Source organism: Epinephelus lanceolatus, chromosome 23 (assembly GCF_041903045.1).
Source record: "Epinephelus lanceolatus isolate andai-2023 chromosome 23, ASM4190304v1, whole genome shotgun sequence".
Taxonomy (NCBI): domain Eukaryota; kingdom Metazoa; phylum Chordata; class Actinopteri; order Perciformes; family Serranidae; genus Epinephelus; species Epinephelus lanceolatus.
The window spans coordinates 9113525-9126375 of NC_135756.1; the positions used below are offsets into that span (position 1 = coordinate 9113525).

Here is a 12851-nt window from a genome sequence, read left to right on the forward strand (position 1 = left end):
TTTCACTGTATATACACAAGAATGTTATGGACTGATATAGCCAACTTTCTAAAAACCACACTTAAGATGAATGTTGATATGACGTAATGCTATATTTTAGTCAAGATACAATTAAAAATAACATGCTGTATATTAGATAATGTAGACTGTCAGAAACCAAGCCGACTTTTCTACACTTTATTAATGAATTTCAACAATATAGCACCATTTCATCTCGCGTTCAATGTCCAGTGTGTAGGATTTAGGGGGATATATTTGCAGAAATGGAATATAATATAATAAGTATGTTTTCTTTAGTGTAATCACCTCAAAATAAGAACTGTCATGCTTTTGTTACCTTCGAATGAGCCATTAATATCTAAATAGGGAGCAGGTTCTGGACTACAAAGTCCGTCTAGTTGCATCGCCATGTTTCTACAATAGCCTAGAACAGACAAACCAAATACTTCCTCTAAATAGGGTCATCCATGTTTTTGCGTAAGCCACAGTGGTTAACAGCCCCTCTTCGATGAGCAGCGTCAAAAAAACAGATCTGAAACAACTTTATTCAGCGCTTTTCCCGGTTAAAATTATCTGGGGTCTCATTTATAAAACAATACGTAGGTTCCATACTAAAAATATGCCTACCAACAAAAGCCCAAAATGGCGTGCGCCATTCAACCACCAGGCTTCCACCTCACCATTTGCATCGCCAATTTTCCGTCTCCAAAATGTTTGAATGCATGTGTAAAAGTTTCTCCCATTAAGTCTGTTTTTAAAGATCCCAACTTTTGTGTGGGAAGTGGCGTATGCCTCCTGAAGGCCTTGCTTTGTGCGTACGCAATGTTTGACTCAAGTTAATTTTGTTTTGGAGAGGAAGAGACCTCTATGGATAATTTGGCTCCTGGTAAAAACTTCCTGGATGTCTACATCGTAAGTTATCAGGAGGAAACAGGTGAGCACACGTTACCAGGTGCTGGGCTAGCAGCATACCAGTGATGAGCTGAACAGCATCAGAGAAACGCTGGTTTGTAAGATAAAACCCACTTAATTCAGTGTTTTTCTCCGCTTTAATCACTTGAGACCTTTGAACAATAAACACTTGAGGAATTCTAACTGGGGGTTCACGCCTGACACGTTTGTACCTCTGTGTATGAACTTGTGTACAATAAAGAAAGTGGGGAAAAACGATATCAAACTTGGCAGCCTTTGATTTAAAATCAACTTTTCATTTTCCTTAACTCATATACAGCAGCACTGCCATGTTATGGCCGTGCAATAATTACATCAGGCTAAAATGTTAAATCCACCCTCACGTCACATCAAATGTGCTTTAAGCCAAGGTCAAGTCCACAGCCTTGCCATCAAGTCAGCACAGATCATATACGTGGCAGCAAGTTCACTCTACTGAGGAATTCTCCTTACGACCCCAGGTGAACCAGTTCCAACCTGCAGCGAAGCTCATCTGACATACTTCTGAGGGCCCTCACTGTTCCAGATCCTCCGGTGGGGATGCCTTTGGCATTTTATCCCTGCTATGCATTATCACAGCTGTGCCATTAATAGAGTGGGGATGCATAGGTTACATCCAGGCCAGAATCAACTGAGCCTGGCATGATTTTACTTTTAGAAGAAATCGATACTGCAGTCCTTTCTCTAAAAGGCTCGACAGTTCCATATTTAACTCAGTGAGACAGACGTATACACCATCTCTCACTGAGGACAAATTTGCATTAAGCCTGACGTGATAAGTTCATTTGCTGTGCTGTACTGGCTGTCTATTTTCAGTCATATATATGTTATCATGTCACAATCTGCAAGGAAGCACCGACGTGTCACAATCAGCAGATGACCTGGCATGTTGCAAATCATTGGCGCGCAAACACCACAAGGACTTCCTGCTGTTGATTATGGGGTTGGTAGGAAGGCTGAATGAAGCAGCGAGCGGGGCCAGCTTGACAAGGACAGACCTGCCAATTATACACAGGTGATATATACATGTTCTGGGGCTCCAATTCTAAAATAAACGCTCTCTGTCATCGAGCACGCCGAGGTTACAATAGCAATACAGTGATTCATTGCAGAATGGAATTCTGCATCGCATTGCGTGACCTTTATTTTTATGTAAGAAGTTAAATTGAGAATATCATGTTTATCTCATATTGGTGCATCTAGTATGACTACACTGAGTCAAAACACCCAAAGCAGCTCACAGGGACATGACAAGCACTGGTGTTTGCTGTGTAAAGTTCACAGATTCTAACACCATCAGTACTGGTGAGCCGCTGCACACAAACCAGCTGCTGAATGATTTATTAAAATGGAAATGGGGTGGGGTAATTGAATAAAACATTCCTTATAACTGCCATGTTCATCTACTATTGTTTTTGCTGTTGTGTCAAGGTTTGGTTGATGTCTTCCTTGTATTCCCGATGTTGCTCCAATCAGTTTGAACTAGGGATGTCGACTGGTTTACAGGTTAAGTTTGCTGCTCTTCAGTTTACTGCACTGCGCACCTAGGTAGGAGCTAAGCTGCAATTACCACCAGAAATGCCGTCCTGACCCAACAGCGTTGCTTACGAGACATTATATACACCCTGTGGTCTCCCCTCCACGCCATTCTGGTAAGTAAGCAGCTCAGTTTTGAGCCGCAAACCCCCTTTCGCATTGAGAACGATGTTAGCACTGTTAGCATCATTAGCAGTGTCAAAACGGCTAGTAGTGCTAACATAGTTAACAACAACTAAAGCTCAATGAGTCAAAGGAGCGTAGGCCCAACAGGAGAGGCTTCTTGTATTTCACATCATTTTGCTTTTTTCTTAAAAAATTAACTGGTTAGTTACCAGTTAGTGGGCGTCAGGCTATCGAAAGCAACATTAACTGTAACTGACATTCCCGGGTTGAACTCAGAAGATAGGTTACAACTCACTTCTGCAAGACCTGTTTTGGTTCATGTGGTTAGTAAATTCATGATGCAGTATTTCCTCTACTGTACTCTCTAGACTTTGCTGCTGTTTGAGCTGATCATTAAAATGAATAATGGCACCACGAGGCTAAATAAGAACACAATCAAATGAAATTAAGTCTCGTGTATGCACTGAAAAGAACCAAATTATATAAGTTACTGTAGACTTCTGGCTAATGTGTCATTAGCAATGATACACAACCATAACTCATATGACAAGCTGCAATTATGTCTAGAGATTACCCACAACAAAATACCAAAACATGACAGAAGCTAATAAAATTCATGGGTGGCAGCAGACTTAACTATTCGTGCTAGACAAAGAACAATAAAATCTAGACTGTCTAGATTCCAGTCCATGAATTATTAAGGTGCATCTTAATGTATTCTGCATTATTTTAGAAATGCATGAGTGACTAACTGGCTGCTACTGTAAGATGGCCTTCAACCATAACAAAGAACCTGGAAATCTTGTGCAACCTTTTTGCAAGAATAGTGATGTGAAAGCAGACTTCTTCTAAAATGGGCCAACGTCAAATGCCTGAAACCACAACGACAGAAAGATCCTGTTACAACCACTCAAAAGACCCAATGGATGCTGATTCTGATGGTATCAAAAGGTAGATTTACAATGCTTTATATGAATGTACCAAATATCTGTAGGATTCCTAATTAAATTTACATTGCTTTGTCATCTGGGCCACAAGCTGCACACCCCTACAAACCCCACAGGCTGCTAAAAAGCTGATAACAGCACTGTGCGTTACATCTCACCCTCAAAATATGTAATCCTAGGTAGTCTTTATCTCACAGTCATCAGATCTGGGAGTTATTATGCAGGCAGCTACAGCCCTGACTGACTTTTGTGGATTAAGCTTTCCTCGATCAGTCACTAACCTGTTGTATAGGCTAGCAAAACAGGTGAGAGAAACAGCGAAGATCTGCAATGCAATGTGATGCTTTGCTTGTCTTCGCCAAGAGGCCTCTCCACATGAGATGGCGGGATTTTCTCCCTCAGGCAGAAAGACAGGAGGCTTGGGGTCTGTAAGAGGATGCCACGATGTCTTTATCAGGACAGGGACGTGTCAAAGGCATTTCTTTTTTGCTCCTCTCGCTGGCCAACTGCGGGCCTCAGGCACAGCTGAGAATCCTCGGGGTTGGGGCTGTAGTGAAATCCACAGCAATTATGTAATGTGCTAATATGACTGATGCCGCTCTGGATGAAAAGAAACACAGCCACCTCGCCATCTTCCGCCACACGCTCTATAATTGTTCCATTACTAAATTCATGAAATTGATTCTTGTTTCAAAACAGCTGAGCGCTGCCAGAGACTCTTTCTCTGCTCAGTGTGTTATGCAACTCCCACTCTGTACATGCAAATCCACCAACACAAGTGACTAGCAACCTTCCCTGAGTCGTTGTCATGGAGACAGTGCAAGATAATGTTCATGGATTTCAGGGCCATAATGAGGGTGTGTAATGTCAACAGAGCAAAGGCATTGTAATACCCAACGCTGACATGCTAAGCTGGGCTGAGTCCTGTCGCCTCAGTCGCGGGGATCAGCAAGGGCCGTGAACGCCAAAGACAAAAAGTTCAGGTGTGGGTCAGCGTGGAGATTTTCCTGTGTGAAGAGACAAAGCCCTGGTTACCTCCACACTAATTGCCTTGATGGAGCTCAGTGGGCAACAGTCAGCTGGGCCTTGGCATTGTATGGCGAGAGGCAAGGCAGAGAGAGAATGACTGGAGGGGAGGGGTTTAGGTGACAGCTGAGGAATGTCTGCTCTGCTCTCTCTTTGCCATGGTTTCCAGCGACTGTCATGTGAGGAATGCACGGGCTAGGACGACGGGACTTGGAATGCTACCCTCTGAGACGAGTTTAGCTGACGAGATCTGGAATCTCCACTTGTCTGCCGAACCCCCATGTCTCGTACATCCTCTTTACTGTCCACCTGAATCCACGCGGTCTGCGTTTGTTTGAGCCAATCCGTCTCAGTCGTTCACCTCACAAAATCTACACAAAGTCACATTCTTCGCTATCAAAGAAGAAATTGAGATGCCACAAATTATTATTGGCTAATTCGCACTAACAATGTCCATATGCGCAAAGGGGGCCTGTAACGCTCTTCACCATGAATCACATCATACAGACTACATGTGAAGAGAACATGTTTACAGGTCCTTCTGCAACAGGTCATTTTTTAAGTGACAGAAGGCCAGTGACTCACATGAAAGACACAACCTCTAGCCTAAATGTGAGATTATGCCAGGGCTGCACTACAAAGCAGAGCGACAGACTCTGAGTCATACCCAAACTTAGTATCATCTCCTGAAACCCAGTTAGGAGAACTTGTGGCGGTGGTATTTATAACCCTGCACTGGTCACCAGCGTCGGGAGTGATATCGTTGCACCCAGTGTGGAGTGAGCCCTCGTGTAACTACATGACACACTTCACAACAAAGCCAGAGGTCAGTCATTCAACACAACAGGGCCTTGCAGTTCATTGCAGAAAATTAAACTGTCAGAGATGTAATTTTCTTTCAGATGCAAATCTTGCTTGTTTCGCAAAATCCGTCTGGAGTTTATTGGCTAAAACCAAAAAGGAGAGCATGACATAGACCTCAAGAGAGACATCATATGACTGTCCATCTCGTCTTTACTTCATCTGTGGAGACTGTCATCACCTTGACCTCGCTGCAATTCTGTGGATTAGCACTTTAAACAGAAATCCCTACATCACCTTCTTCAACTCCTTTATAAGACCCCAAAACCCCTGGATCACATGCTGGCCTACATCACACACACACACATACACAGACATACACACAGCAGATTCTCGTCTCCAGAGATGGTTAGGTCTGGAGAGCGGCACTGCAAATTCTTTCCTCACTCTAGCTCATCCCTGGACATCAGCCCAAAAAAAGGCAACGTTTCCACCCAATGAGTTTGCACAGGGGGCCATGCTAATTCCAGATTTCATTATGGCAGACTCTGAGCATGAAGAACGGCTGATTTAACATCGCCATTAATAAGGGCACAGAGCAAATATCCTCACTAACAAAATCAATTCATGATCTTATGATAACGCTAACAACATCTTAGAAAATATGCTTAAAAAACTTTCAATAGGTGAAAGAAAGTGTATAGTGCCATGTAGCCAAGTCAGACTACTTTCTAGTACAAGCTCACCGTGGGCATGAGTAATGAGGTGACATCACTGGGAATCTATGCTAGCATTAAACATTTAATGTAAACATTATTTCATTAATTTTTATACAATGTAAGCACTTAATATCCAAACAAACAGGTGGATAAAGTGTCCTTGCTGATGCAATCAATTTAACTGTGTAAATGCCTGTTTCCACCAGCAATAACTTAAGTAGGGTATTGACTTGTTCATTATAAAGGATCTGCAGTGTCCTGTTGACCCACAGGTTAAAGGTACAAACACAAAACAGTAATGCAGAAAGTCCCACTTTAAATTTAACAACCCTCACAAATAAAACAATTCTATAGGTCTTCAAAACTGAAAATAGGTCTGTTATTGATGTACAGCATCTGATAGTGTTATCACAGTATAATCCTATTACATATGTAGCAAATGTCACTAGATGCAATCACATAAACGTTTCAATCTGCAAAGGATTCAACTGATATCATCCAGGTATTGTTTGTTACACAATAAATGATAGAGAGATGAGGTCACATCTGGAGCGTGGCAGAGAATGAACAGAGTAGTAGACAATACAAGTGAATCCTTTACTAGACTGACGTATTCACAAATGACAATGAAGCTGTTTCAAACCCAAATTGCAGACGTTTAATTTAAAGCAAATCTACTGTATGTACAGTGCACATCACTGAATCCACCTTGGCCACAACAACGCTCTCTTTTCTGTAACTGCACCTACGGGCTAACATAACATTTCAATCCCTTCACTGGTGTTTAAAGAGCCTTGTAAATCAGACATGTAGCCCTGCTTAGTTTAAAACGGTTCGTATGTGAGGTAAAAACCTGGCCTAAGTGACTGACGACAACCTAAACAGGCTGCCATTTGCATTATTTAGCTTTCAAAGTATAGAGGCTAGTCAACGCAGCTACCGTGGTTAGCGGGCAAATAGTTAGCTTAGCACTGCTGACAATCCGGCCAAATAGCAAAGTATTTGCCCCACATATGTTCCTGGTAAAAACCAATACACCAAAGTCACCAAACGTCACTTTTGGGGGCACAAAGTTACCCGCTGACGTCGCTTCTCAAGCTAGCTAACGAATGAATTAACCTTAGCTAAACCTCCAAAACAGCTAACCAGAGCTAGCTTATCCTGCTAACGTAGCGTTAGCATACATTCCGCTCGGCCAGCACAGAACTAAATTAATTAACCATTTTATCACATTTGAGCTAATACACCGCAACCGTCTGTCACCTGTGTATATATTACGTAAACATGGTGTGTAGCCGAGGCCTTGAAAGGGTAACATTAGCCTGTAATCGAGTGACGTTGTAAGCAACCAACGCTAGCTAGCTTCTGCTTCCTCCAGAGAGTAGCCGCAGACGCGGTGGAGGGGTTTATCAACAACACCACTTTTACGGTTAGCCAGGTTGTAGCCATCGCTGAGGAATTCATTTCGCCCTGGATCAATGACAACATTTGGGTTGAGATCACAGCACTGACTCGATCGTAGCACCCGAAATTAGCTTTCTTCAACAGTATCAATTAAGCATAAAATACTAGTGGTTGTTCGGCTTGAAGGTAGTTTACAACATATAATGACCCAACGTTACAATCTGAAGTGGAGCGGCACAGCAATTAGACTGCACCCGCTGACTGAGGATAGGGACTCAGGCTAGTTTACTGGAGCAAAAAGTAGTCCTTTTAACTTTGCTGCTTATTAAGGATTGCGGTCTAAAGACTGCACGCACAGTTAGTGCTGTTTTGAATTTAGGTATCCCATAATAAAGCTGAGACAGAGGCCAGTGTGTTCATCCATAACGCTGCTCTGCGTCGAAAAGGACGGCTGGGCTAGGTAGGTAAACAACGGGATGAGAATGGCTTCCATTTGACAGGTGTTCCAGGACAAGCAGTCGCTAGCAGCAAACCCATATTTGTGTCTCATGATGCTGGCAGTGCTAGTGACTGATGTGAACACACACGGCGGGCTAACACAAACCTGGTGGAGGGCGGTGAGACCGTCTACATTGGCGTAGTTGATGTCTGCGCCCCGGTCAAGCATTCGGAGCACCTCCTCGGTATCGCCGCTCGAGCAGGCGGCCAGAAACACGGCGCCATCATCGAACTTCACCTTCGTCTTCTTCTTTTTCAGAACAGGAGGCTCCTGGTCCGTTTCCGAGCCCAGCCATCGCTTTAACTGCTCATTCCTCTTCTGCTTGGCGTCCGCCATCTTCATCCCCCTCCTGTCTCGGGCTTCTTATCTTTCTCCGAGAGAGGATATACTTTATAGTGCCACTATCCCACAGCGCACTGGGGCGTGGGAAGGGAGGGCTGGGGAGGAGGGGGGAGCCGAGAGCGAGAGAGAGGGCGTCTGGATTGTTTTCCATAACCTCGCGAGATCTGGAGCGCTGGAGCTGCAGTATAACGTCATCATCAGCAGATTATGAGGGGAGAGTGAGCAGGGTAATCCCTTATAGACTGTGTACACCAAATAAGACAAGAGTACTTGAAAATATTACATAACATTCAGCGAGCTCCCAAGTATTTCCAGGGAGAGAGGCTCTGTTACAACTATTTAAACCATCTCCTCTATGCTCCATTTTGAATTGTATAGTCTTCAGTTTACTGTGACATTACTGGGTACATAATAAAAGTCATAGTTGACTCTCAGTCCAGTGGCGTCACCGAGAGGGGGCAGGGGGGCCATGGCCACTCTGGCATTTTTATACCATGTGTATATTAATTTGCACTGTCCCTTCTTAAATTAATTCAACTTAAAGGACCCTGGCACACCAAGCCAACCTTGGACATCTGTCGCCCTAGTCAGTGCGGTGCGTCCCACCCTGTCGCCCCTTGTCAATCCCCGTCAGCTTTTATTTTTGGCCAATTCAGTGTGTTGAAGTGGCAACAGCAGAGCCCCTCTGTGAATAAGTCACTCTAGCCCCTTTTGCACTGGCAGATTTTCCAGGAATGTTGGGCCGTTTTGCTGGCAAGCTGCGAGCGTTTAGACACACAGAGCCGGATTGGCGAGTTGATCCGAGGTGCCCAATTTTCCGCCTCGTAGGGTAGTCATATTTTCAGAACCCTTTTAGTTTGAAAAGACCGAGGCGGCCTTCCGCAACGGGAGGGGCTGTTGATGACTTGTGGGAGGAGCTGTTGATGACGCCACACGTGCGAGCCACTGGTGGTGGATAAACAGGAAACAGCTGATAGCAGGAATGAGCAGCTAGTAGCAAGAGGGAAACACAAACCTGACAGACACTGTAAAGATGAGCAACTGGGGAGACAAGGAATTGGGCGCCTTCCTTGTCCTCGCAAATGAAGAGGCCATTAACCGTCAGATGACGGAACGGTGAAGAACGGGCAGACTTACGAGAGAATTGCTAAAGGACTGACCAGCTGCAGCTTCCCTCCCACATCACTGTTTACGTCACACACTGAGCTACACATTTTGTTACTTTATCACGTCCCCCATTGCCCCGAAAAAGGCGCATTCTGGATAAACAAAAGTAGGTACTCCCCAATTTTGTTTTTATACTGCCAATGCTGAAAGAAGACTGATTGGGCTTTCCTGCAAATTCCTGTTTAAAAAGGGCTTCTGATTGGCAATTCAGCACAGTGCACGATAAAGGCTAGCTCACATTACATGATTTTCACTGTGATTTTGTCGCCGCAGAGGATCTTGAGAGCCACCTTGTGTCGTAGGTGAGTCGGCAGATATTCAGACACGACGAGTCCTCATGTGTGAACAAGCCTACGAGCAAGTCGCCCCCTCATCTGTGATTGGGACTGGATATCTGGCATGCTAGAAAACTGGAGAAGTCTGACATGACTGATAAAGAGCATCAGCCAATGAGAGGCGGGATAGCGGAAGAAATGTGAGGAGGACAAGCCGCAGGGTTGCCAGGTCCAGTCGCTTCTTTTGGGCTTGTTTCCATAGCCCTGGTTGCTTGTTTCTCTCCCAAGATATGGCAACACTGACAAGCTGGCAAGCAACAACAACAATGGCGGCGTCCACAGGATCACGGGGAGCCCATTGCGTTTGGACCCAGGCCCTGGAGGCAGATCTGATTCAGAATATCCATGCCTTTACGATGTGTCATCTCGAAGTTAAAAAACGTAGTTTGGGGACGTCACCGCGTTATCTGGGGCTCTGTCGGCGAGGGCTCGGTCGAGAAATCTTGTGGTGTGCACACACAGGTCGTAACACAGTTGGCGAGACTCCCGATGACAGAAACACACGTCGCCAGGTATGAACACTCAAGAGATTATGATAGTCTCCACAACGCAAAATCAGGGTTAAAATTGTGTAATGTGAACTGGGCTTTAGAGAAACAGAAGTGAGGAAAGTAAACAAACAGCTAGATTCAAAAGGGTGTGAGATCAAAACAAACGTGTTACGTAAGGTAAGGTTATTTTTCTTTAGCAATTGAGCTCTTAAGCCGAAATATTTTGTGACTAGCATCAAGAGGGTCTTCCAGTTTCCCTTTTTGAATGATGATAACATACTACCGTCATCTGCTGGTATAGAGAGTTATTTCCTCTCACACAGGTGCAGTATGTGTTGGTTGGCCATCGGCTGTGATCTTTGCAATGTGTTCATGTGCAACTTTTAGGTCGAGACACAGGCGACATGAGGCAATGCAGCAGTCGGCTTTCATTGCCACTAGTTTTTTGAAGGTGCTTTGGTGTATCTGGGCCTTTAGATATCTGAATGGTACCACCAATGGAATTCTGCAGTTTTTCTATGGACTGTATCCAGCAATGTCCACAGTTGTTTTATTTTTTAGATTTTGTTATCATCCCCTCCTGACCTGCTGTTCTAAATTGGTAGTGTTTTGTTGTCTTTTCAAACAGAGGTGACTTACCCTTTCTTTGTTTCGATCAGGAAATAACATGCAAAATAAACAAACTAAAGGTATTTCCCCTTTCTCCCACACGTGAGCGCCTCAAACGAATTGTCACATGTAACATGTTTGGTTCACACCTGTTAAAAACACATTGCTCTGTGTGGGAAAATAAAAGCTGATTTGATTTGATAGGTAACACCTCAAGCGCGGAAGTCAGTTTGATGTATGTGGACCTTTAGATATCTGAATGAAAATGGCTTCTGTGGGAACCCACAAGGCTCCCCTTAAATCAAGAAGTCTTGTTCCCAGTGATGCTCCTTATAATCACTGTGCTCCTTCAATTAAAGCTGGATATTTACAGAAAAGGACAACTATAATCTTTCTGAAATACAATTAAATGCCAGCCACTTTATTAGGTACACCTGTTCAACTGCTCATTAACGCAAATAGCTAAGTAGCCAATCGTGTGGCAGCAACTCACTGCATTTAGGCATGTAGACAAGGTCAAGACAACCTGCTGAAGTTCAAACTGAGCATCAGAATGAGGAAGGAAGGTGATAAAAGTGACTTTTAAAGGTGGCATGGTTGTTGGTGCCAGCCGGGCTGGTCTGTCAGAAACTGCTGATCTACTGGGATTTTCACACACAACCATCTCCAGGGTTTACAGAGGATGGTCCCAAAAAGAGAAAATAAAGGGGGTCCAACTTGGTAACAACAAGTTAGTGTACTTAGTAACTGTAAAATAAAAAAAACAAAGTATGCGAATCCTTAACTCTCCATATTTACACAGTTTCTAATTAGCCGATACACCTCAACAGCATAATCGAATTCCTGAAAGTCAGTTATGGCTGATGTTTATATGTCATTTCGTTTTGATTGTTTATTTGTAAGGACAACACATGTTAATCAACATTTCTGTACATGTGCCAGTGTTAGCCAACTGCAGTCCTTCGGCAGGATGTTTTGAAACCTATAAAATGATAAAATTCACAGAGCAAAGACAGCAGGTCACCATAACGACAGCAAAAGCAATAGCAAACAGGAATTGTCAAGACAACACACAAGCCGTGCAAAGCAACAAGAAACTGTAGAACATCAGTTTGATACAAAAACACAGCAACAACAATCAGCATGTTCACACAAACAGTCATGCAAGCAACATGAAGTAACAACTCAGCTAAGCATTACATGCCCACATGCCGAAGTGCAATGGACAGTAAACACAGATAGAAAACAACGGTCATTATATAGATCTTAATATAATGTTATGGGTCAGCAATATATGGTCATGTGTACTAACACACAAGCCATGCAACACAAAGTTAGCCAGGTTGTTAATAAAATCAATATTCCATACATACTCATGCATTCTCCTCAATATTTCAAATGTGTGCATTTGTCCCCCCAGAGGACTTTTATTTTAACAAATTAAACACACTTGCAAAAAAGCACACACACAAATTGGTGAATAAATAAATTAATAAATACCAGGATGCAGGAAATTAAGTGTTTGAGGCTCAAAATTTTCTGGTGGAGGATCCCCAAACCCTCTTAGTTATGTTACTTTACTTTAGCATATGGCTTACCATTGCCATATGTTGGAGATGTTGGCTCTCACACAACGTTTGCATCAGGCTATCTTTTCCTTTTTGGAATTGTTAGCCAGCCAGGCCAGTGTTCAGAAAATGTGCATTTGACCTTTGTGGCCGTTCAGTCCATGCTCCTGCACAGAGAGTTGGACGACGTTCCACTGTCAAACATCTCTGCCAAAACAGGAAGTAAACTAATTGTACTTGTGCTCGTATTATTTTCCCTTAACATATTGATTAAATAATATTATGTTACTGTTGCACCCATATTTTTTTAGTCTCTTTTATAAATAAGAG

The 12851-nt window shown here is 43.4% G+C and overlaps 1 protein-coding gene across 13 annotated transcripts in view; it reads right to left on the reverse strand.

Moving 5' to 3' along the window:
* Positions 1-8445, reverse strand: part of ppp1r12a (protein phosphatase 1, regulatory subunit 12A) — a 72721-nt gene extending 64276 nt beyond the window's left edge. For all 13 annotated transcript variants that reach the window (XM_078165414.1, XM_033614703.2, XM_078165421.1 and 10 more), the window contains exon 1: positions 8115-8445. In XM_078165414.1, coding sequence (XP_078021540.1) covers positions 8115-8351 — 237 coding nt within the window. In that variant the 5' untranslated portion in view covers positions 8352-8445. The remainder of the gene's footprint in view (positions 1-8114) is intronic.
* Between the last annotated feature and the right edge of the window lie 4406 nt (positions 8446-12851).